The sequence below is a fragment of the Coturnix japonica genome, unplaced genomic scaffold, assembly GCF_001577835.2.
Source record: "Coturnix japonica isolate 7356 unplaced genomic scaffold, Coturnix japonica 2.1 chrUnrandom599, whole genome shotgun sequence".
Classification (NCBI taxonomy): Eukaryota; Metazoa; Chordata; class Aves; order Galliformes; family Phasianidae; genus Coturnix; species Coturnix japonica.
In genome coordinates this window covers 2857-28565 of record NW_015439972.1, presented here as the reverse complement: position 1 = coordinate 28565, position 25709 = coordinate 2857, and the positions used below count along the sequence as shown (strand labels likewise).

Here is a 25709-nt window from a genome sequence, read left to right as displayed (position 1 = left end):
CAGTAATGTACCCCCTACCATGCTCACCTAATTGAACCACATGAGTCACCCCCTCATTTAGCCCCCCATCCCTATAAAAGCCCCATATGACCTAATGCTGATGCCCCCCTGCCCCAGGGAACCCATCCACTGAATGGCCCTCCCCGCCATAATTAAGCCCCCCACGCCCCTAAATGGAACGTTGCCACCTAACACCCTCCGTGCGACCCCAAGTTAAGCTGCCTTCCCCATAGAAAGCCCCTACACCAGCCCATAACAATGCCCCCCCATTCAACTATAAGCCCCACCCGGACGACCCATAACGCTGCCTACCCCCCCATTAAGCCCCAACCCACCATAAACACCCGACACCCACATAAGGATGGCCCCATTATTTAAGTCCCCATATTTAAAGCCCACCACTCACCAACACCAGATTTGCACCCCCTCAAATTAACGCCCCACTCACCCATATATAAAACCCCCCTTACGACCCCCCCGCATTTTAAGTCCCCCCCCGAACCACACCAAAATGTACCCCCCACACATTAAGGCACCTCCTCAATTAACAACCCCACCCAAACCTATACAATGACCCCCCCGCATTAAGCCCCCAATTAAGCCCCCCACGCCCCCATAAGGATGCCACCCCCATATTAAGCCCCCCCGACCCCATAAGGATGCCCCTAACCGCCCCATATGCATGCCCCCCCCCCGAATTAAGCCTCGCCCATGACATGAAGTCCCCTCACGCCCCATAAACAACACCCCCCCATTCAAGCTACCCCGACCATTAATGCTGGTCTACCCCCCAATAAGACCGCCCCCCCACCACCATACCGATTGCCCCCTCCCCCCATCGAAAGCCCCCCAAGACCCCATCAAATGCCACCCCCCCCATATTAAGCCCCCTCAGGACCTATAAGGATGCCCCTAACCTCCCATAACCGAGCCCCCCCAAATTAACCCCCTCATATAAACCCCACGACCATTACGATGACCCCGCCCCGTCCCCATTAGACCCCGACGAACCCATAAGGATTGCCACCCCTAAACTTAAGCCCCCCACGCCCAAAATAAGGATGCCCCCGTATTCTCATTAAACCCACCCCGCTCAATTAAGCCCGGCCCCGAACCCCACACCAATTCCCCCCACATTAACCCCACACCCCATTAAAGAACCCACGTCCACACCAAGGATGCCACCCCCATAAATTTAAAAAGGGGGGCCCCCCCCCCCAAAATCGACCCGTAAGGGTTGCCCCCCCCCCACGCCCATTTACAAGGATTTTGCGCCACATGATTTGAAGCCCCAGATGCCCGCAATACTGAAGCAACTCACGCCCCATAGAGATATGCACCCCCCCATTATTAAGCCCCCCACACCGAACCCATAAGGAGGCCCCCCCCAGATTAAAAACCCCACACCGACCCAAAGGATGCCTCACCCCTAGTTAAAGCCCCCAATAAGGATTGCCCACCACATATTAGCCCTACCACGCCCCCATAAGCGCGCCCCCCAAAACATTAGAAGCGGCCCCCCCAGCCCCATAACGACTCCTCACCCCGCATATTAAGCCCCCCCAAGACCATTAGCGCCCCGCACCACCATCAAGACCCCCCCCCGGACACCATAAATTGGCCGCCCCTCCCATAAGGCCCCCAGACCCATTAACGAAACGCCCCCCCCCTATAGTCACCCACCTCCAGTCCGTGTTCCGGCGCCTCCTTCTCCCCCCTCTCGATCTCCCCCAGCTCCTCCAAGCTCACACGCCGGATGTAGAAATGCGTCACCACGCCGACGTCACTTCCGCTTTGCTCCTTCCTTCCGCTTCCGGGTTGAGCCTCGGCGCCTACTTGGTCCTCCGAGCTCAGCCGCCCTACGTCACTTCCGCTCTTCTTCCTTCCGCTTCCGGTCCAGGCCTTAGCTCCCCGGTGGTGACATGGCCGCAGTTCGATCCCCGCCGCCGCCGGGCCCAGCTCCTCCCGTAGCTCCCGGCTCAATCCGGCTTCAAGCGATTCCTTCCGGAGATCCACGAACCCACCGGGGAAACCGAACAGCCCGTCGAAACGGAGCTGCATCTGCGGGCGGCCATCTTAACCCGGAAGAGCCATCTTAACCCGGAAGATAATCCATTTTAACCCCCCACCCCCACCCAACGCCGTCTCCCGGTTAGGCCCCGTTCTCTCCTACGTACCAAGATGGCGAATGGAGGCTGTGGACTTCCGGTGGGCAGAGGGGCGTATAGGAGGACATGACAGGCGTGCCGCCATCTTGGCCCCGCGGCCTTGTTCCGTTTCCCGGCCCGGTTCCGGTTTCCGGTTCCGCTCGATAAGGACAAGGCCTCGCTTCGGCTCAGAAGCGGAGGCTCCTCTCCGTCCCCCATGGCGGCGCCCCGCAGCCAATCAGAGGGCGGGATTTCGATGGGGGGGAGGGATCTATCGGTCGCTTAGCCAATCAGAGCGTTAGGGGGCGTGGTCAGGACAAACCACGCCCCTTTAGTAGCAATATTTCATGTTACTCCGAAAGTAATGCCTCCTAATTAATGGGAAATATATTGCTCCGAAAGTAATGCCTCCCAAATAAAGGGAAATATACTGCTCCGAAAGTAATGCCTTCCAAATAAAGGGAAATATATTGCTCTGAAAGTAATGCCTCCCAATTAATGGGAAATATACTGCTCCAAAAGTAATGCCTCCAAATGAAAGGCAAATGTATTGCTCCGAAAGTAATGCCTCCCAATTAAGGGGAAATATATTGCTCCGAAAGTAATGCCTCCCAATTAAAGGGAAATATATTGCTCCGAAAGTAATGCCTCCCAATTAAAGGGAAATATACTGCTCCGAAAGTAATGCCTCCAAAATAAAGGGAAATATACTGCTCCGAAAGTAATGCCTCCCAATGAAAGGGAAATATGCTGCTCCAAAAGTAATGCCTCCAAATGAAAGGCAAATGTATTGCTCCGAAAGTAATGCCTCCCAATTAAGGGGAAATATATTGCTCTGAAAGTAATGCCTCCTAATTAATGTGAAATATACTGCTCCGAAAGTAATGCCTCCCAATTAAAGGGAATTATATTGCTCCGAAAGTAATGCCTCCCAATTAAAGGGAATTATATTGCTCCGAAAGTAATGCCTTCCAATTAAAGGGAGATATACTGCTCCGAAAGTAATGCCTCCTAGATAAAAGGAATTATATTGCTCCGAAAGTAATGCCTCCAAATTAAAGGGAATTATATTGCTCTGAAAGTAATGCCTCCTAGATAAAAGGAATTATATTGATCCGAAAGTAATGCCTCCAAATGAAAGGCAAATATATTGCTCCGAAAGTAATGCCTCCTAATTAAAGGGAATTATATGGCTCCGAAAGTAATGCCTCCTAATTAATGGGAGTTATACTGCTCCAAAGGTAATGCCTCTGATTTAAATGGAATTGTATTGCTCCGAAAGTAATGCCTTCTAATTAATCGGAATTGGTTTTGCTCCGAAAGTAATGCCTCTTAATCATGGGGCATGATGGGAGTTGTAGTCCACATGGTGTTATGGGAGTTGTAGTCTGCTGTGGGGCATGATGGGAGTTGTAGTGCATGGTGGGGAAATATAGTCTGTCACGGGGCATGATGGGAGTTGTAGTCCATACGAGCATGGGTGTGATGGGAGTTGTAGTCTCTCATGGGGCATGATGGGAGTTGTGGTTTCTCATGGAGCATGATGGCAGTTCTAGTCTGCTGCGGGGAATGCTGGGAGCTGTAGACTGTCATGGAGCATGATGGGAGTTGTAGTGCGTGGTGGGAAATATAGTCTGCTGTGGTGTAAAGAGTGTTATTAACAGCTGGTGAGCTGAGAAGGGTCGTAAACACGGTGCAGCCAAACAAGCAGCTGTACCATCCTGCAAGGACAGCAAGAACAACAGGATGCCCTGGGATGGTGAGAAACGAGCCATGGGTTTGTGAACTCAGCAAGGGAGTAACTTTCAGGATGATAACTACAAGTTGCAAAGATACTTGGGGATGGTATGTAATTGGGAACCAATGATGAGCTCCGCTTTTGCAATATGTATGAGCTAATTATCCGTATTATAAAGGTACACACAGCCAAGGAATAAATGAGATTAGCTTTGATATATTTCCAAATGACAGGGTGGTTGCATCTTTCCCGCCGTTCGACAAACACCAGGCCTGATAGGAATTAGGCCTCAAGGCCGCCTGATCGTGATCCACTCCTCTTGATGATGGCTGTATCACCACGAGGGTTGACGGCTGATGAGAGGTCTTGCCCTTGGAGATAAGGGGGCCATGGGGCCGGCCTATCTTCATGGCGCCCAGCATGCCCAGCAAACCAGCTCACTGCTGAGTTCCCTGCAGGACCTGCTGGTGACTGTCACAAGGCTCTGCCTGCATGAACCACAGACATCAGGACGTCTAAGTAGCTGTCTTGAGTTCAACACTCTTCTAAAATCTTAATTCCTTATATGAGCAACCTCTATTACCATTCTGCTGAGAATGGTTTAAAGTTGCACCTGTGGCATCAGGAGCAACTTAATTAAACCACTGCAGAGCTTCAAATAACATGAAGAAACAAAGTGTTGCACGTTCTAGGGGAATATGCAGACATCACACATGTCAGGTTATGCACAGATCACTGATTTTTCTAGAAGATCAATCTATCCCCTGTTCTTGCTGTATTCTTTCCTCTTTTCCTCCTTTCCAATCTCATTTAAAGGAAATTCTCATCTCACTGCCTGGACAATTGTTTTCATAACATTTCTGGGCATGTGTCATTTCCATAACCGACTGGTCCTGACTGCGCAGCACTCCCCATCACACCAGCTACTCCGTCAATTGAAAACCAAAACAAGTGAAAAACAAGCAATCTGAACAGCCAGCAGGACCCAGCTAAGCTCTGCTGTGTGATCTACCCCTGGATCTGAGGGGTCACCGTCAGGAAGCGCCGCTGTGACCAAAGCCAGCCACTGGGAACATCCCTACATCCAGCATGTCAGCATAGATGGACCCGAGGATGGGAGCTGGAGATGCTTCTGCAGAAGGCCACCTGATCCCAGAGGAGCCATTCCAACGTGCTCCGCAGCTCTGTATACTATAACCAGTGGACATAAACAGACACAACTTTAGCATGGGCCTGGGGGGGGGTTTGGGGAACACAACCAGTGCCCTCCAGGCATACAGCAGGGCTGCTGGCTGCTCATGCAGTGTTTCCATACTCAGGACAACTGCTGGTGGCCTGTGCTAATAGGCACAAGGGAACAGGATGCCACGGCTGAGGAGAAGCCTGTTTGGCAGTGTTCAGGCTCAGCACAGAACACACAAATCCTCTGCCAAATGCCTTTGTATAATTTCCTGTCACAATACATGCTGACACAATTTAAAATGAGTGATGCTCAATTAAAGTTCATGTTCTTTCATGGGCCAGTGCTTGATGGTGTTACTGGAGGCATGTAGTTGTTTGGTGCAGGTCCATCCTATGTTCCATCAGTCCCATGCAGACCATCACCAGATGCTGCACATGATCTGACAGCAGCACTGGAATGCTTTGATGGCATTTCATTCCTTCCGGTGATCCTAGAGGCTCAAAGACTCACCGGGAGTAATACGGATGTTTCAGGGGTAGCAGGAGGGGAGTGTCTGCCCTCCAGGGCAAGATACAGGTTGTATTTCTATCCTGGGTCAACGCTTCAGCTTGTACTGGGGCATGACCCAGCCGCCTGTACCACACCTTCTGGCCAGATGTCTGCAGCTGCATAACTGTCATGGTTGTGTAATGTTTGCTATTGGTTCCCACCTCACGACATCCTGTGGAGCGCAGAGAAGAACTACACAGCCCAGAGGACCTCAATTTCAATTACATTGTATTATATTGTGTTATCTTGCATCCAACATTGTAGTTAGTAAAGTAAGTCTTCCTCCTTAGATCGTTGCTGCTGCTGCTCTGTTTGTTTCCTTGAGCCCAGCTCCCATCCACCTACCATTTTCCTTTTTCCCTTCCCACATTTTGGAGACCATGGGGGGCACAGGCCTACGGCACCCCTGTCACAGACATGGATTGATCTAGATCTAGTGTTAGAACAAGAGGGAATGGTTTTAAACTGAGATGGGAAGGCTTAAATTAAATACTAGGAGGAAGTCTTTCACTCTGAAGGTGGTGACGCACTGGAACAGGTTGCCCAAGGAGGCTGTGGATGCCCCATCCCTGCAGGCATTCAACCCCCTTGCACATAGCAGGGGGTTGGAAGTGGATGAGCATTATGTTCCTTTTCAACCCAGGCCATTCTATGAGTCTGTGACTTTCACAGCCCCTGCCAGCAGCACACGGCCTGTCCGTGCCCAGGATGAGAGCAGCTGTGCAATGGCACAGCCATCTTTACCAGGGCATCCAAAGGAGCTCGGAGCTGTTTCTGGGAATTCCAGCCTTGGGCTGGGGGCAAACCCACGGGGTCTGTCCCTCCTGGGCACACCCTGTGAGCTCATAGAAGGCGACACTTGGCCCTCACAGCTGTCAGCCATTATGACATCAGAACCTGCCGTCCTACTGAGCCACACTGCAGAGCTGTGCAGCACTGCAGTCCCGCGAGGAGTGCAGAGCAGGCGAGTGGAGAGGTGCTTGTGTTCCTGGGAGGAGAGCAAGCCGTTCTCTGTGTCTGTGCGAGGAGTGAAGGAGCCAAAATGCCAGCCCAGCTGGGCAGGTGGGTGCAGCAGGCCCAGAATGTGGGGAGGGGAGCCAAGCAAAATCACTGTAATATGTGCTGCGGGCTTTTCTCCCAGGCCAGGCAAGCCCAACTCCCTTTTCCGTGGCACAGACCCTGTCTGGCCTCTTCGGGGAGCGGCCAGAACCGGGGGCCAGGCCGCCTGCCCACCTTAGCACAGCAAGCCCCTCACGTTCTCCAGAGTCCCATGGGTTGCTGTTGCCACTGCCAGCTCTTGCTAAAGGGGCCACCTGGGACTCAACAAACTCTGTGCTGGGCGAGGAACCCGTGGCAGCTGTACTTGCTAAAAAGGATGCTATCCCGGGAGACCAGTGTCCCCACGGCTGCGTGATACACACGCATCTGAATCTCTCCCTAGGGCAAAAGTTGTCGCTCAGAGAGGAGAGAGGACTCCATCCTGTTCTCTACGTCCTTTTGGTGAATGTGTTCCCTACACCAAAGCCATCCCAGCAACAGCCAAGGGCGGGACTTGTCACACACGGCTGGGTGGAGGAGGGAAACTGGGCTGTCAGGCTCCGCAGCAACTCTCGGCCAAACTAATTGTCTCTCTGACTGAATCCCACCACATGGAGCCTTCCTCTGGATATTGGGAGCCTGGGGAAATGTCCTGCAGGTCAGTGCCACAGCGTGCGGCAGAAGACAAAGCTCTGCCCTTCAGCCTCCGTGGGGACAGGAGGAGTTTGGCCACGGGCCCATCGCTGCTGAGACTCTGTGGGCTCCTGAGCCAGGCTGGGGGCTGCCTTGGCAGCGACGGGCTTGGTGTGGCAAGCACTCTTCCCAGGCCCAGCACGGAGCCTCAGGACTGAAGCACACAGGCACATGGGAGCAAGGGCCTTGGCTCGGTCCGCTGACCACTTTGGTAGTCTGGACGGGTATGGAGGAGCAAACGAGACAGCACGGCAGATGCTCTGCAGCAAGCTGGAGGGGTGAAGGGGCCCAACTCTTGGACGCACAGTTCCTCTGCCAAAAGTTGCTGGGAAGCAGCAGGAATTCGTGCCAGCGGCTCCCTGGGAAGCCTCCTTTGGAAGCTTTCTGCCGTGCTCTGGTGCCTCCTCCATCAACATGCTTTTCTCTCCATGGTGGTGTCAGCAGGACCGTGCATGAGCTCCCGTCTCAGAGGGTTAAGAACACTTCCTGCCATGCACCTGGCTCGTCGTAGCATGCCTCCCGTGTGGCTTGTAGTGCTCCATGCACGCCTTCACCTTGTGCCCAGGGCTCCAGGCCTTTCCCATCTATATGGTGACAGGCAAGCCCTGGGCAGACGGCTAAAAGGAACCAAAAGGGGTGCTGCGGGATAAGGAAGGGCACAACCCCCCGGAATCCTTCACTCGTGGCACTGGATACTCTGACCTTGCGGGATGGACGTTTGCTGAACAAGACTTGCTTTGCTTTGCCTTCAGGAACTCAATGGCTGGGCGAGAATTACACCTGATAAGTTATGAGCTGTCAATCAGGAAGCATCTCATTGCACAAGCAGTGTATGATGTCCTTGGGAGAATGGGATCGACGAACTGACGAGACAGGTAATGGTACTGCTCCCTTCCAGCCCTTTACAGGGACAGCTCTGTGCTCTGGCCGCCTGCCCCACACCTGGCTCTCAGGCTCAGCCTCCCCTGTGTCTTGGAGCTACTTTGCTCCCCACACTGAGAGCTGATGCTGTGCTGGCTGCACGGTAAAGCTGGGATCAGGGTGCTCTGTCCAGAGCCATGAATTCCCCCTGGCTGGGCCCCAGCCAGAAGCCTACTGGGCTTGGCTTGGAGGCTGGATGCGGCCCCTGCCAAGAGACTTGTGCTTCAGACTTCTTAGCTGGAAGGGCCATTCTCCAGACCAGCTGCAACTGGAGCTCTGCAGAGCCTGGCTGGCTCAGGGCACGATCTGACTGCCTGTCAAGGCTGTTCTACAGCAGACACAGGGCTGGCAAACTGGGATCAGGCAGAGCCCAAAGTCCATCTTTCTGTGGTTCTCTTGTGAGCTGCAAGTTCTTGGGTAGGACTCCCTGCTCACACCCATCTCCTGTCTTTGTGCTCACTGCTGTCTCTCCATTCCCTGTTTGTTGCCAGGAAATTTTTCTGTTGACACGGATTGAAATTGACAGCATCGTGCAAGACAGCTACTTGATGCCCAACTGGGCTCTGAAATCCCTGGGTATGTAGACAGCTTCAGACTCAGCAGTTCCCATACACAGCGGGAGGGATTCTGCACCACCAGAGCCCCGCCAAAGAGCTTTGGGGGAAGAGGCATTCACCTCCTTCAGCCTTGTCTCTGGACTAGTCCCAGTGCACGGTCTGTCCATCTTTATTTCAGGTTGCCACTGATTATGCGGAGAGGACAAACCAAGAGTTAACGGTGGGAAAGGCCGGCTTTCCCCTTCTTTTCCACGCAAAGTCCCCTGAGACCCTCTTGCAGGTATGGCAGGAGAAGTGCTGAACCTGTGGGACCCCTTGCCTTTCACCCCCTCCCCCCGCAGACACCCCACAGCAAGCTCCATAAGTGGCTCCCCCTCCATACCCCCCTCAGCCCTTCCTTCCCCCGATTTCTGTCCCCCTCCATTCCTTTCCCCCTCCCCATCCTTTCCCCCTCCCCAACCTTCCTTCCATCCTTCTCCCCCCCATCCTTCCCCTCCCTTTCTTCCACCATCCTTCCCCCCCATCCTCCCATTTCCTCCCTCCATCCTACCCCCCATCCTTCTCCCAGTCTTTCCTACCCCCAACCCTTCCCCCCATTCTCCCTCCCCCCATCCTCACCCCATTCTGGCTGCACATCCACTTTTCCTTTTGGCCCAGGCTGCTTGCTCAGCCCACACTCTTCCCCACATCACTGACAACCTAGCTGTTGGAGGGTGCTTGGGCTGACAGATGCTGGGGAGGGCTGCCCCGCCGGCTCTGGGCAAGCAGAGAAAGGCGGTTGACTCCAGAGCTGTTGTCCAAACCTTTGCATATTCCCCTCCTGTCCCTTGAGTAGCGTTCCATTACGGGGAGCACGGCAGCCCACACAGAAACAAATTCTGTGCTCCTTGCCCAGCATCCAGCTCTGGCGACTCTTTGCCTCACCGCTGATGGACGCATCTCTCTCATTTCAGCCTGATATTTCTGTTGGAAACTGCTGGGCATTCCAAAGTTCGCAGGGCCATGTTGTCATCCAGCTGCCGGAGAACATCTGGCCCACAGCTTTCACCCTGTGGCACGTCTCCAAGGTGGTGTCTCCCTTCTGGGGATGTCAACAGTGCCCCCAGAGACTTTGCTCATCTTGGTAAGTCTCTGCCTGTGTGCTTCTGGAAGGCCCCGAGGAAAAAAGCTTGCCTAAGAGCCCCCATAAAGAGCCCATTGAACCCCTATAGAGCCCCAGAGACAACCAACCAGAACACCAATACACCGCGCAAACGATGAAGAGCCCTCAATAAACGACCCCACAGACACCCCGAAGAAGCCCTATAGAGCGCCCCAAGCATGACCACCCCATGAGGCCCCAATAATGAACACCTCCAATTAAAGGACCCCATAAAGCTTGCTCACAAGAAGCTCAGAGAGAACCAAAAGGAGCCTCATGGTGGCCCCACAGGACACCCAACCAGGCCCCATAAGGGCCCTACGACATCCCCAACAGAGCCCCATAAACTGCCACATAAGAAGCCCGGTAAGACCCATAGAGCCCACACAAGAGCTCATAGAGCACCAATAGAAGCCACACAGCGGTAGACCACCCAACAGAGCCCCATTACGACCCATACAGTTGGGAGCTCCCAAATTTCAGTGGTGGGCTGCTGCAGAGCACGGCATCCTTGCCTAGGGCACGAATCCCTCGGCTGTTTCCATTGTCTCAAAAGCCTCTGCTGCTCTTTGTGGCCGAGCAGCTGGGAGCAATTGCTCACGTGCCCTGACTCAGGTTCGCCCTCCGTTGTTGCTCCAATCCTACACCAACAGGACGAGGGTTGGAAGGGCTGCCCACCTTTGGCCTCAGTGTGTGCTTTATGGCACGGCCTGCCTAAGTGTTGAACCGCATCATCTCTTGTCTTTGAGGGCAGTGATAGGACGATAAGGAAAACTCTCCTGGGGACTTGTATGTTTTATGACGTGGGTTAAGATATTGCGCAGGACCTTCCACTTCAGTATGGCAAGTGCAAGGGGGGAGGCTGGGCTGCCTGCACGGCATGGGAAGAAAGAGCTTTCCTGCCCACCCTCTGCTCTCCAACATGGCCGACTTCCCGTGGGTCCCTTTTGGCAAAGCCTTTGGAAGGCACTTGTTGTGGCCGAGGGCTCTTCCCATCCCATAACCAAAGCCTCTCCTCTGCTACTGCTTTCACAATTGTAGACTGAGGCCTTGAAATAAACTTTACAGGAAAACTGCTTCATTGTATACTGAGACCTTGAAATACTACAAACTAACTTCACTTCTATAACTGAGACCTTGAAAGAAAAGATTTCTTTCTCTTTTCTTAAAGGCACCAAACAACATTTGATTCCCACACTGATAAGATGCAGTATAACAAGAGAGGGGGTCTGCATGCCTAAACACTATTTGAATATGGATCAGATTCGAAATCATTGACTTGTGTATTAGTTTTTACCCATACTATCGGGCAGTCGCTAGTGGGAGCTAGTAGGAGGGCACTATGAGATCTATGGGATGCTTTGGATCTATGGGGAGAACAGTGGAGCTATGGGCACTATGGGGCACTGGTCCCCCTCTGGCCCATAACGAAGGCCTGTCCTCTTTGCATTGGGCAGGAGAAGCCCCTTCCAGTCGACAAAAGGATTTAAAAATGGATGTACGCAGAACCTGGGGGAACGCGGGAATACAACCTGCGTTCTGCTGTACCGATTCGAAATCCACGGCAACCCCTAAAAACACCTAGAAACCCCTAAAAATCCCTAATAAACCCTAAAAACCCCTAATAAAACCTAAAAACCATAAAAAACCCTAATAAACCCTAAAAACCCCTAAACTCTGATGTCTACCAGAGGGTTTTAATTTAGGGAATTGATATTCAATGAAGAGTGTCGATGACTTTCTGCCCGCCTCGAGCTGGTTGGGGGGAGGGAGAGCTGCAGGGGATGAGTTATGGGGGGTGTTTGGGGGGGGGACGGGTGGGGACCAGGGCTAAGCCACAGGACAAGCAGGCCACACTTGGGCCAAGTTCCCCAGGGCACAGACATGCTGGATGAGGCAAGAGGAACGTGCGTGACACGGCTGAGTCCCAGGTAAAAAGCTGCAGGCACGGAAGCCGGTGACATCAGCATCCAAGGCCTGGGTTTCCTACCCCACATCCCTGCCCCTCCCAATTTTTTTCTTTTCTATCACCCCCTCCCTCCATCTTTTTCCCAATAGAAAGGACTCAGGAGGAACGAAAGCTGCAGATGGCTCTTGCCTATCCAGCCCCAACCTCTGGTCAGTTCCCTTTGGATCTCACAACTCTCCTGCTTTCAGCCAGTAAGAATTGTTGAGCAGCAGCAGCTGCATTTGTGGGGCAGGGCTTAGTGTGGGTGTGTGTCTGTCGGGGTTGGTCCGTGGGGAGCCACGGGAGATGGAGGGTGGCAAGAGTGTGAGTTGCAGCCACTCAGGCCATCCACAGTGCCGTGAACCCTTGATCCATGAGTGAACGAACATCATCGTAACTTGGCTGTGGGGCACGTTGTTGCTTCTACAGGGACAGTATGTCCCCTATGCACTTCTATGGGTCCCTGCAGGTACATGTGTGAGTGTGTCAGTATAGCTTCTCGGAGTCGGGTTGCTTTGGGAATGCAGCCCAAAGCGGGTGGTAAACTCCATCTAAGGCTAAATACCGGCATGAGACCGATAGCCAACAAGTACCGTAGGGGAAATTTGAAAAGAACTTTGAAGAGAGAGTTCAAGAGGGCGTGAAACCGTTAAGAGGGCGACCTCAGGTCCCATATGGGTCTGTATTTGTTCCCCTTGGCTCCCCGTGGGTCTCTATTGCTCCCTGTCGCTTCTTATGTGCTCTTATATGACTCTCTATGGATGCTTTTTGGGTTCTCTATGGTCCTGTGGGATTCTGCCCCTGACAGACGGTGGGAGGGCGCCAGTGATAAGAAGGGAGAACAGCCCCATCTTCTGTTCCCTGGCGTGTTGNGTTCCACATGGTATGAGGAGGGGGCTGGAGGACAGGGCACGGCACGGGAGCCAGAAGGCACTGCCTGTGCCCAGCGGGCAGCCCTTCTCTCTGGCAGCAAGAGGCCACAGAGGAGCTGGCCCTGAGCAAAGGGCCCTCGGCCTCCTTCATCCTCCCCCTTCTCCCACAAGGGAATCTCTTGGCGCTGCCATACACAGCACGCAGCACCCCTGAAAACGAAATTGGGTGAATGAAACCCCTGAAAACCGAATAGTTTTAAATTGTCCAGATACATAAAATAGGTTAAAATAAACCCCGGAAAGCCACATACTTTTAAAATGTACTTGCAAACAGTGTAATGTTTTTTTTTAGGGGTTTATTTAACCCTACTCCGTTTTCCTGGACATTTTAAGACTAATCGGTTTTCAGGTGTTTCTTTCTCCCTACTCCGTTTTCCTGGATATTTTATGACGATTCGGTTTTCAGGGGTTTTTTTCACCCTATTCCGTTTTCCTGGACAATTTAAGACTATTCGGTTTTCAGTTGTTTCTTTCACGCTATCTCTTTTTACTGGACAATTTAAGACTATTGGGTTTTCTGGGGTTTCATTCACGCTATTTCATTTTTCTGGACAATTTTAGACTATTCGGTTTTCAGGGGTTTCATTCACGCTATTTCATTTTTCTGGACAGTTTAAGACTATTCGGTTTTCAGGGGTTTATTTAACCCTATTCCGTTTTCCTGGACATTTTAAGACTATCCGTTTTCCGGGTTTTTTTTCACCATACTCCGTTTACCTGTACATTTTAAGACTATTCGGTTTTCCGGGGTTTTTTTCACTGCACTCCGTTTTCAGGGGTTTCTTTAACCCTTCTCCGTTTTCCTGGACATTTAAAATTATTCCGTTTCCAAGGGTTTCATTCACCATATTTCGTTTTCCTGGACATTTTAAGATTTCTCGGTTTTCAGAGGTATCTTTCACGCTATTCCTTTTTCTTGGACATTTTAGGACTATTCGGTTTTCAGGGTTTTCATTCACACTATTCCGTTTTCCTGGACATTTTAAGACAATTCGGTTTTCAAAGTTTTCATTCACCCTATTTCGTTTTCCGGGACATTTTAATACTACTCGGTTTTCAGGGGTTTCTTTCACCATGTTCCACTTTTCTGGATATTTTAAGACTATTCTGTTTTCAGGGGTTTCATTCACCCTATTTCGTTTTCCTGGACATTTTAAGACTATTCGGTTTTCCAGGTTTTTTTTTCACCGTACTCCGTTTTCCTGGACATTTTAAGTCTATTCGGTTTTCAGGCTTTTTTTTCAACCCTGAATCCGAATAGTCTTAAAATGTCCAGGAAAAAGAAATAGGGTGAAAGAAACACCTGAAAACGGAACAGTCTTAAAATGTCCAGGAAAAAACAGTACGGTGAATGAAAGCCCTGAAAACAGAATAGTCTTAAAATGTCCAGGGAAAACGAAATAGAGTGAATGAAACCCCTGAAAACCGAATGGTCTTAAATTGTCCAGGAAAAAGAAATAGGGTGAAAGAAACCCCTGAAAACCGAATAGTGTTACAACGTCCAGGAAAAAGAAATAGGGTGAAAGAAACACCTGAAAAACGACCAGTCTTAAAATGTCCAGGAAAACGGAGTACGGTTAAATAAACCCCTGAAAACTGAATAGTCTTATATTGTCCAGGAAAACGAAATAGGGTGAATGAAACTCCTGAAAACCGAATAGTCATAAAATGTCCAGGAAAACGTTATAGGGTTAAATAAACCCCTGAAAACCGAATAGTCTTAAAATGTACTTGTAAACGGAGTACGGTGAAAGAACCCTGGAAAACGGAATAGACTTAAAATGTCCAGGAAAACGGAGTACGGTGAAAAAAACCCCGGAAAACGGAATAGAGTTTAAATGTCCAGGAAAACGGAATAGGGTGAACGTAATTTTTTCACCTTACTCCTTTTTCAAGTACATTTTAAAACTATTCGGTTTACCGGGGTTTATTTTAACCTACTTCATGTTTACACAGCTCCTGATGTTTGGTGGCAACCTCTGGTCCTGGCACTTGGCTCCACTGGATGCTCCACTCAGCCCCTTCTCTCAGGCTTTTGTCATAGAAGAGTTCTCTTTGGGTCCTGTGGGTTCCTGCCCCTGACAGACTGTGGGAACAGACCACCCCCGTGGCCCCACCCTGGCAATTTGTCACTTGCCAAGGACAGAGGGGACAAAGAGGCAGAGGTAGGGGCAGGTGATAAGGAGGGCAGAAACAGCCCCATCCCTGTCCCCTTGTCTGTAGCGGCAAGTGCTGGCCGTGGTGTGTAGAGCCCCAGAGGGAACCTTAGAGGCCATAGCTTGTAGGCAAAGCAGAAGCGTATGGTGCATAGCTTACGGGGCAAAGCTGTGGGGGTTATGGGACAGAGCATCAGGGGCAGTGGTGGTTCTATCGGACACAGCCAAAAAAGGAGGCTTAGAGGCCTTAACAGCCCTGTAGAGCCTAAAGTCCTTGAAGCTTAAGGGTAGGCTTGGAGCCGAGGTACTAAAGGGCTGGACTGGAAGCACTGAGGTTTTGAGGGCCTGATGCACAGAGGGAGGCCAAAAAAGAGACCACGAGTCCATGAGCATTCTAGGCACACGAGGAAGGCTTAAGAGCTGTGAAATGGAAAAACACACCTGAGGCACAGATGCCGCAGAGCTGTCCTAGTACGGCAATTAGGGGGGACTAAAGGCTTAGAGGTTGGCCCAGAGGCTACGAGCCTTAAGGTAAAACAACCCTGGAGGGAGGCCCAAGCCTGGGCCAAAGGCCTTGCAGCGAGTAGTCTTGAAGGCCAAAGGAGGCATGAGGCCAACGCAAGAGGAAAGCCTAGAAGACAGGAGCCAAGGAGACGTGGGTTGTACTTGTACCCTCCGCAGTCGGACACGCTACAGCCAAGGAAGAGCCTGAAGCCCTAAGCTGGACCAGATGGTCTTAGACCTAACTTCGAGAGCCAAGAGCTAGTCTACAGGCGGCCCAGAGCACTCACACGCACCAAAGAAGGTGCAGCGGGTACTGACTTAGCACACTATGGAGGCTTAGAGGCATGGAGGTCCAGAGGCAAGGCTGAGGACCTGGTTAGCAGCGACTTACGAGGCCTCTCTCCTGCCCTGCACGGCCCGGTTTACGTGCTCTCTCTCATTTCCCATATCACTTGGTCCCTCTCCTCGAAGCTCCTTGAGATAAGCTTCTTTTCATAGTCTCCTCAAGCCCCTGGTTTACTAGGTGTAGGCCGTTTCAGGCACCACAGCAGCGTAGAATTAGGCCTTCAAGGCCTGCTGAATAGATACACTCCTCTTTGATGGCTGACCAGAGGTGACGGCTGATGAGAGGTTTTGCCCAGGAGAAGGGGCGCCGGGCCTGAATCTGGGTCCCAGTGCCCAGCAGAAACAGCCTCCTGCTGCAGTTCCCTGCAGGACGCTGGTGACTGTCACAGCTCTGGCTGCAGAACACCAGACACTCTTAGGACGCTTAACGGCTAGGCTTCAGTTAACCTCTCATATTTCCCTCTCTGCCCTTGAGTCAACCTCTCCTCCTATTACCAATTATGACTGACCGGTGCGCTGACTTGCACAGCACTTCCATTCACACACACAACTCAGAGCGCGCCGTCATTCAGTAAGAAACAAAACAAGAGAGAAAGTACCAATCTGAACAGCCAGCAGGACCTGCCGCCTAAGCCTCTGCTGCTGTGATCTAGCCCCTGAATGTGAGGGTCACTTCGGGTAATAGTGTCCCGCGTGTGACAGAAGCCAGCGCCCACCAGGGGACACGTCCCTAACAATTCAGCACATCCAGCATCAATGCGAGCCAAGATGGGACTCCGGAGCACGCTTTCCCCGCAGATCAGACCACCGTGAGCCCACGAGCCCACCGCCACTATGCACTGTCTCTGCGGCCTGGTCAAATACAGCCAGTGGAGTGCAACAGACACAACTTGAGCATGGGGCCGGGGGGTTGGGGAACACAAGCAGTGCCCTCCAGGCATGCAGCAGGGCTGCTGGCTGCTCATGGCAGTGCCATGGGCAGTTTCCACACTTTTCCAGGGTGGGACAGGACTTTGGGAAGGGGCTTGGCTTTGGGAATGGACTTTCAGTCCATTTCCGCATTGGGATTCTCTCCCTTGCAGGTGATGCTGATGAAGCCCCAGGAGCCCCGGGTGGCACGTGGCTCAAACCAAGAGCTGCAGGTGTCGGCAGCGTGAGCTACGACTTCTTCCTGCTTGGGGTGCAAGGCCGAGAAGGCGTGGAGGGCTGCAGGCCAGCCAGGAGATGTCACAGCACGGATGGCATCACCCGGAGCCTGTGTGCTGTCACAATGCACTGCCATGACGTCGCCGGGCCCTCCCCAAGGACAGCCGGCCACTGGCTCCAGGAGCCTCATTTGTGAGCTGTGCAGCCCGCAGCCGCTCGCCGTGCCCTGTGCCTGAGAGCAGCCCCAGCAGCAGACCAGCTCAGCCTCATCGCGCTCGTCCTCCAAGGCTCAGAGAGGTGAGGGAGAGCTCNATTCAAGCCAGGTGTACGTGCGCTCTGCGGCCAGCCTGGGCTGCTGGTTGCCGACTCGCAACATAGCAGGGGTTGGAAGTGGATGCAGCATTACGTTCCTTTTCAACGCCAGGCCATTCTTATGGATCTGTGACTTCACAGCCCCCTGCCAGCAGCACCACGGGGCCTGTCCGTGCCAGGACTCGGGAGTCAGTTTGTGGCAATGCACACCATCTTTACCAGGGCACCAAAGGAGCTCGGAGCTCTGCTGAATTCCAGCCCTTGGCTGAGGGCCCAAAACCCACGGGAGTCAAGGAGCGGGACTGTCCCACACGGCGGTTGGAGAAGGAGGAAATGGGCTCAGGGCTCCGAGCACTTCTGGCAAACTAATGGTGTCTCTCCTGACCTGATGTCGCCACAGCGGACCTTCCTCTCGATATTGGAGCCCTGGGAACATGTCCTGAGGGTCAGTCCACATCGGCGGCAGAAGACAAAGCTCTGGCCCTCAGCCTCCTGGGAACAGGGGGAGTTGCCACCTGGGCCCATCGCTGCTGAGACCTCTGTGGGTCCTTTGAGCCAGGCGGGCTGCCTTGCAGCAGACGGCTTGGTTGTTGGCAGCATCTTTCCCAGTGCCCAGCACGGACTCAGGCTGAATGGCAACGCACATGGAAAAGGGCCTTGGGCCCTGTCCTTGACACTTGGAGTCGGGAGGGATGGAAGCAAACGGAGCCATGCAGCAATGCTCTGCAGCCACGTGGAGGCTGAAGGCCCAACTTTGGGCAGCGGTCCTCTGCAAAGTGCTGGGAAGTAGCAGGAAAATTCTGCCAGCGGCTCCCTGGAAGGCTCGCTTTGGAAGCTCTGCCGTGCTCCTTGTGCTTCCTCCATCAAATTGCTTTCTCGTTCCAGGTCGTGCTCAGGCAGACCTGTGCATGAGCTCCTCGTCTCAGGGTAAGAACACTTGCCTTGCTATGTCAACTGGCTGCTGAGCTTTGCCTCGGCTGGCTTTGCTCCATGCACCCTTCACGTTGTGCCCAGGCTCCAGCCTTTGCCCATCTAGATGCGTTGAGGCAGCCCTGGCAAAGTCAAAGAACCAAAGGCTGGGGATAAGGAAGGGCACAACCCCCCGGAATCCATTCACCCTCTGGGCACTGAATATTACCTGACCTGTCCTAGTGCTTTGAACAAAGACATTGCTTTTGCTTTGTCCTTGCAGAATACATCAATTGTGGCCAGATATTACTCACTTTGATTAATATGAGCTGTCAATTCAGGAAGCCATCTCATTGCCACAATCAGTATGTATGATGTCCTGTGAGGAGAATGGGATCGACGAACTGACGAGACAGGTAATGGTACTTCTCCCTTCCAGCCCTTTACATGGACATCTGCTCTGGCTCGCCTGCCCCAACCTTGGCTTCTCATGCTCAGCCTCCCCTGGTGCTGTGGATGCTACTTTTGCCTCCCGCACACTGAAAGCTGCTGCTGCTGCTGGCTGCACGGTAAAAGCTGGGATCAGGGTGCTCTGTGCAGAGCCATGAGTTCCCCCTGGCTGGGCCCCAGCCAGAGGCCTGCCTGGGCTTGGCTTGGAGGCGATGAGGCCCCTGCCAAGGAAACTTGCTTCAGACTTCTTACTGGAAGGTCCATTCTCCAGGCCGCTGCAAACTGGAGCTCTGCAGAGCCTGGCTGCTCAGGGCGACGATCTTGACTGCCTGTCCAGGCTGTTCTACAGCAGACACGTTGGCTGGCAAACACTGGGATCAGGCAGAGCCCAAAGTCCATCTTTGCTGTGTCTCTGGAGTGCAGTTCTTGGTAACTTCCCTGCTCCACACCCCATCTCCTTGTCTTTGTGCTCACTGCTGTCTCTCCATTCCCTGTTTTTGCCCAGAAATTTTCTGTTGACACGGATGAAATTGACAGCCATGCCGTGGGGAAGATTAACAGGCTTTACTTGTATGCCTCAACGCCTCTGTAAATCTCTTCGTGGTATGTTAGATCAGCCTCACTTTAGCTTCTCGTCTAGGCTTTGCGCCTCCACTCCCCAAAACCATGCCCGAGCTTGCTTTCCTGTCACACTTATCTTCATAGAGTAGCTTTAGGATGGCTGAGTCTGAAGGGACCTTAAGACCATGCCCAGTCCAACTTCCCTGCACTGACAGGGACTGCCACCCTTTGCATCAAGGCGCTCAGGGGCCCCATCCAACCTGGTTCTCCAACGCGCCTTCCCGGAATATGGCGCATCCATGCTCCTCTTGGCAGCACTATGCAGGGCCTCACCGTGCCCCATCTGGTGGTCAAAATTTCCTCCTCACATCCCGTCTAAAGCCCCCATCTCTGAGAATTTAAAAACCCTTCAACTCTGCTCCCAGGGCTGACCGGCTCATTCCCCAGGTGCTCAATCAGCGCATCATGCCGGGACTCATGGCCCATAGGTGCCAAATAGGGATCCATTCGAATGAATGGAGGGCCAGGGATGCCAAATAGTTACCCCATAGAGCCCCATAGAGACCCCATAAACCCCATAGAGACCCCATAGCACCCCATAGAGCCCTATAGCCCCCCATAGACCCCCATAGAGACCCATAGACCCCTATAGACCCCCCATAGAGCCCCACAGATCCCAACAGACCCCCATAGAGCTCCATAGAACCCCATAGAACCCCATAGAGCCCCACAGACCCCCATAGAACGCCATAGAGCCCCATAGACACCCCATAAACCCCCACAGACCCCCATAGGACCCCATAGAGCCCCATAGAGCCTCATATAGACCCCATAGAGCCCCATAGAGACCCATAGAGCCCCATAGACCCCCATATACCCCATTAGGACCATAGGCTGCCATAAGTAGACCCTATAGGACTCCCCCTATAGGCGCCCGATGAGAGCGCGCCCATAACGCTCTCCATAGACCCCTATTAGATCCCCTATAAGGCTCATAGAGAGCCCCATGAGATAGCCCATAGACGCCCACAGTAACTCCCATTAGGTACCGCACTGGTAATCAATAGGACCCCATATAGACCCCATAGCCACCCATAGAGCCCCATAGACCCCTATAGACCCCATAGACCCCCATAGAACCCCATATAGACCCCATAGACCCACCATATTCCCGGTGCTATAACCCAGCACCAATAGGATCCCGTCAGGGCACCCGCTCTTCAAGTAATGCTGGCTCCCCATAGGGAAGAATAGGACGTCCCCCACTTCCACCTCGAAGCTCAGGCTCTCCCCATTCTCCAACACCAGGCCGGCCTGCATTTGCATATTCATGAGCTCATTAAGCCTCATTTGCATCCCACCCCCCTATATCCCCTATATACAATATAGGGCCTTACCTTGCCACAGCCTTGGAGGATGTAAGCCAGCTCGTTAGCGTTAAGATGATAATGGGGTTGGCCAAGTTCATTAGGGAAGATCCTTAGGGTGGCTATGGTGAGAGGATCGGGGTGCTGCAATGGGTTATATATAGGATCATATAGGGTTATATAGGTTTATATGGGGGTCTATGGGGTCCTATGGGGGTCTATGGGGCTCTATGGGAATCTATGGGGTGGCTATGTGGTCCTATGGGGCTCTATGGGAGTCAATGGATCACTATTTGGCATGCTTATGTAGCTTCTATGGGTTCTATGGGGTTCTATGGGCCTCTATGGGGCTCTATGGGGGTCCTATGGGGGGTCTATGGGGGTCGTAGGGGTCCTATGGGGTCCAATGGATCACTATTTGGCAGCTATGGGGGCTAATGGATCACTATTTGACAGCTATGGGGCTCTATGGGGTTCTATGGGGGGTTATGGGGTCTATGGGGCTCTATGGGGTCCTATGGGGCTCTATGGGGTCTAATGGGTTTGTATTTGGCAGCTATGGGGCCCTATGGGGTCCTATGGCGGTTCTATGGGGGTCTATGGGGTTCTATGGGGGGTTATGGCGTGCTATGGGACTCTATGGGGTCTAATGGGTCTGTATTTGGCAGCTATGGGGCTCTATGGGGTCCAGTGAGTGGTCGTATGGTGTCTTTGGTATCTCATAGGGTCCTAATGGGTGCTATGGGGGTCTGTGGGGTCCTATGGCGGCTCTATGGGTTCTACTATTGGCAACTATGGGCTCTATGGGGCGTCTCTATGGGGGTCTATGGCGTTCTAAATGGAATCCCTATGGGGCTCTATTGGGCTCGTATGGGCGGTCTATAGGGTCCTATGCGGTGGCTAGGGACTCTATGAGGTCCTATGGGGGGTTATGGGGCTCTATGGGGTTCTATGGGGCTCTATGGGGCTCTATGGGGGTCCATGGATTACTATTTGGCAGCTATGGGACTCTATGTAATCCAAGGGATCACTATTTGGCAACTACGGTTTCCAATGTAACTTAACGGCTCACTATTTGGCAACTCTGGTTTCCTATGTAATCGAATGGATCACTATTTGGCAAGTATGGTTTCCTATGTCTTTTAATGGCTCACTATTTGGCAACGATGGGCCCCTATGTATTCCAATAGCTCCTTATTTGGCACCTATGCATTCCAATGGCTCACTATTTGGCAACACCGGTTTCCTATGTAATCTAATAGCTCACTATTTGGCAACCGACCCCTCCAAGGTCCTGGCAGCTTAAAAGGCGTTACCTGAAGGAGCGACTGGATGTAAATGAGATTCATTTGGTTCCATCCAGGTCCTGGCAGGTCGATACGGAGCCCAATGGAAAACTCCGCCATTAAATGGTGCCGGGAGGGGGAACCTAAGGGGGATAGAAAGGTCCTGGAAGGTTAAAGGAAGGGTCCTGGAAGGGGAATATGGGATTATATGGGGGTATTAAGGTCCTGGAAGGGGAAGAATGGGGTCTAATGGGGTCTTATGGGGTCTTATGTGGTCTATGGGGTCTTATGGGGTCTATTAAGGTCCCTGGAAGGGTAATAATGGGGGTCTATGTGGTCTTTAAGGTCCTGGAAGGGTAATAGTGGGGTTAATGGGGTCATGGTGTCTATGGGGTCTTATGGGGTTATTAAGGTCTTGGAAGGGGAATAATGGGGGTCTATGAGGTCTTATGGTGTTGAGAAGTCCTGGAAGGGAGATAAAGGGGGTCAATGAGGTTTAATGGGTCTTATGGGGTCTATGGGGTCTTATGGGGGGTCTTTAAGGTCCTGGAAGGGTAATAATGGGGTCCTATGGGTCTTATGGAGTCTTATGGGTCTATTAAGGTCCTGGAAGGGTAATAATGGGGTCAATGGGGTCTTATTGGGTCTATTAAGGTCCTGGAAGGGTAAAATGGGGGTTAATGGGGGGGTTATTAAGGGTCCTGGAAGGGGAATAATGGGAGTCTTATGGGGTCTATGGGGTCTTATGGGGTTGAGAAGGTCCTGGAAGGGAATAATGGGGTCTAATGGGATCTAATGGGGTCTATGGGGTCTTATGGGGTCTATTAAGTCCTGGAAGGGAATAATGGGGTCTAGGGTCTATGGGTCTTATGGGGTCTATAGGTCCTAGAAGGGAATAATGGGGGTCAATGGGGTCTTATGGAGTCTATGGGGGTCTTATGGGTCTATAAGGTCCTGGAAAGGGTAATAATGGGGTCTAATGGGGTCTATGGGGTCTTATGGGGTCTATAAGGTCCTGGGAAGGGGGAATAATGGGGTCTAATGGGGTCTATGGGGTCTTATGGGGTCTATTAAGGTCCTCTAAGGGGAATAATGGGGTCTTATGGGGGTCTTTAAGGGTCCTAGAAGGGTAATAATGGGGTCTTATGGGGTCTTATGGGGGTCTAATGGGTTCTATGGGGTCTTATGGGGTCTATGGGGTCTTATGGGGTCTAATGGGCTATGGGTCTTAGTGGGGTCTTATAGGGTCTTTATGGGGTCTTTTTGGTGTCTATGTGTCTTATGGTGGGTCAAGGGGCTCTAGGGTCTCGTATGGTCTTATGGGTCTATGGGTCTAATGGGGTCTATGGGGTTCTTATGGGTCTAATGGGTTCTATTGGGTCTTATGGGGTCTATTGGGTCTCTATGGGTCTAATGGTTCCTATGGGGTCTTATGGGGTCTATGGTCTAAATGGCGTTCTATGGGTTCTTATGGGTCTTATGGGTCTATGGGTCTTATGGGTCTTATGGGTCTATGGGTCTTTATGGGTCTTTTGGTGTCTATGGTGTGTCTATGGGCTAATGGGGGTCTATGGGTCTTATGGATCTTATGGCTCTATAGGGTCTTATGGTGTCTTTTTTGGGTCTAATGGGGTCTATTGGTGTCTTATGGGGTCTATGGTCTTATGGGTCTTATGGGGAATCTTTATGGTGGTCTATGGGGTCTTATGGGCGTCTAATGGGTTCTAATGGGTCTATATGGGTCAATGTTCGTATTGGGGGTCTTATGGGTCTATGGGGTTCTTATGGTGGTTCTAAGGCGTTCATGGTTCTTATGGCATTCTTATGGGGTCTATGGGTCTTATGGGCTAATGGGTTTTCTATGGGTCTTATGGGTCTAATGCGGTCTTATGGGTCCCTTATGGGTCTATGGGGTCTTATGGGGTCTAATGGTTCTATGGTTCTTATGGGGTCTTATGGGTCTATGGGGTCTTATGGGGTCTTATGGGTCTATTGGGTCTTATGGGGTCTTATGGGTATAATGGGGTCTATGGAGTCTTATGGGGTCTTATGGGGTTATATGGGGTCTATGGGGTCTTATAGGGTCCTTACCTTTAAGGTCATATAAATACCGCCATACTTGCTCGTTATCCGCCTGGGTGTAATTAACATCCCGCACTAATTGACTTAAATTAATGGGGTGGTTCAAGCTTTTGGAAATTTTTGTTTCGGGTGGAGGACCCCTTTTTTCTGAAGCTTCCAATCCAATCCCGAACACTACGAAGCTGCCAGGACCCAAAAGAACCCCGTTATTAACCTGCCAGGACCCAAATCCCCCATAGAACCCAATGGGACGACCCTATTTCCTCCCTTTTCCCCTTCCAGGACCCAAAACCCCATTGAACCCAATGGGAAGACCCTATTACTTCCCTTTTACCCTTCCAGGACCCAAATCCCACATAGAACCCAATGGGATGACCCTATTACTTCCCTTTTACCCTTCCAGGACCCAAATGCCCCATAGAACCCAATGGGAAGACCCTATTACCAACTTTTACCCTTCCAGGACCCAAAACCCCATAGAACCCAATGGGAAGACCCTATTACCTCCCTTTTACCCTGCCAGGACCCAAATCCCATATAAAACCCTATATCTCCTCAACGGAACCCCATAGAAACACCCAACCGCCTCCATTTTAACCTTCCAGAACCCAAGTTCCTTCTTATCCCTTTTCCAGGACCCAAATCCCCATAGAACCCAATGGGACGACCCCAAATCCCCATTATTAACCTTCCAGGACCCAAATCCCATATAAAACCCTATATCTCCCCCATAGAACCCAATGGGACGACCCCAAATCCCCATTATTAACCTTCCAGGACCCAAATCCCATATAAAACCCTATATCTCCTCAAGGGAACCTCATAGAAACACCCAACCATCCCATATAAAACCCTATATCTCCTCAACGGAACGTGATAGACGCAACTACCACCATTTTAACCGGCCGGGTCCCCTCTTTCACCTCAATCCCTTCAATCCCTTCTAGGACCTTCCAAAAAAACCCCAAACCCCCCATTTTCCACCCCCCCCCCCATACCTGTAAAGCCTCAATTAAGACCTCATTTGGGGTCCCATTAACGGCCTCATCCACCTCCAATGTCTTCAGCTCCTCGTGGGTCCCATAAAAGAGAACGAGGACGAGTTCTTTTGGGGTCCGGCTTTTATTTCCTTCCCCCCCGTCCTCCGTGTTTTGGATCCAATGAAGAACGTTCCGGGGGAAGAAAAGGACCTGGCCGACTTCGGCTCGGTAGGTAGTGACGTTGGTTGGGGTGACGATGCCGATCCAGGCCGTGCCCTATAGATTATAGGGGAAATCCTATTAGATTTAGAGTAGACCCGCGAGGTAAAGGAATTATAAGGTGGGGAAAGAAGGGATGGATAAGGAGAAAGAGGAATCAAAAGTGTAGGGTCAAAAGCGGAAGAGAGAAAGAGGAAGTGGGAGGAAAAGCGAGATCCATGTTGTGCCCTATAGAATATAGGGTAAATCCTATAGGGTTTTAGGGTTGACCCACGAGGTAAAGGGTTATAAGGTGGGGGAGGAAGGGCTAGATGAAGCCAAGGAGGAAAAGGAAGTATATTCTTAAAGGTGGAAGAGAGAAAGAGGATGTGGAAGCTAAACCAAAGGCCACCCCCAATTAACATGGGCCACCCCTATATAATATGGCCAAATCCTATAGGGTTTTAGGGTAGACCCACGAGGTAAATGGATTACAAGGTAGGGGAATAAGGGTTAAATGAAGCCAAGGATGAAGAGGAAGCATAGGATTAAAGGTGGAAAAGAGA

The 25709-nt window shown here is 51.8% G+C and overlaps 2 protein-coding genes across 4 annotated transcripts in view; both read right to left on the bottom strand.

Annotated features, from left to right (window-relative positions):
* LOC107307442 (U8 snoRNA-decapping enzyme-like) overlaps positions 1-2443 on the bottom strand; it is a 3831-nt gene extending 1388 nt beyond the window's left edge. Inside the window, exons 1-2 of one of the 3 annotated variants that reach the window (XM_015850949.2) lie at positions 2178-2443; positions 1684-2001 (exon numbers count right to left, since the gene is read on the bottom strand). In XM_015850949.2, coding sequence (XP_015706435.1) covers positions 1684-2001; positions 2178-2366 — 507 coding nt within the window. In that variant the 5' untranslated portion in view covers positions 2367-2443. Of the gene's footprint in view, positions 1-1683; positions 2076-2177 lie in introns of all 3 variants that reach the window. The other 2 variants (XM_015850948.2, XM_015850950.2) reach the window with 2 other exon arrangements.
* A 17828-nt stretch (positions 2444-20271) lies between these two features.
* The window catches only part of LOC107307440, an 8049-nt gene continuing 2611 nt past the window's right edge, over positions 20272-25709 (bottom strand). The window contains 7 exon segments of the mRNA XM_015850946.2: positions 20272-20544; positions 20628-20741; positions 21914-21970; positions 21972-22097; positions 23937-24072; positions 24104-24147; positions 24964-25221. Coding sequence (XP_015706432.2) covers positions 20272-20544; positions 20628-20741; positions 21914-21970; positions 21972-22097; positions 23937-24072; positions 24104-24147; positions 24964-25221 — 1008 coding nt within the window.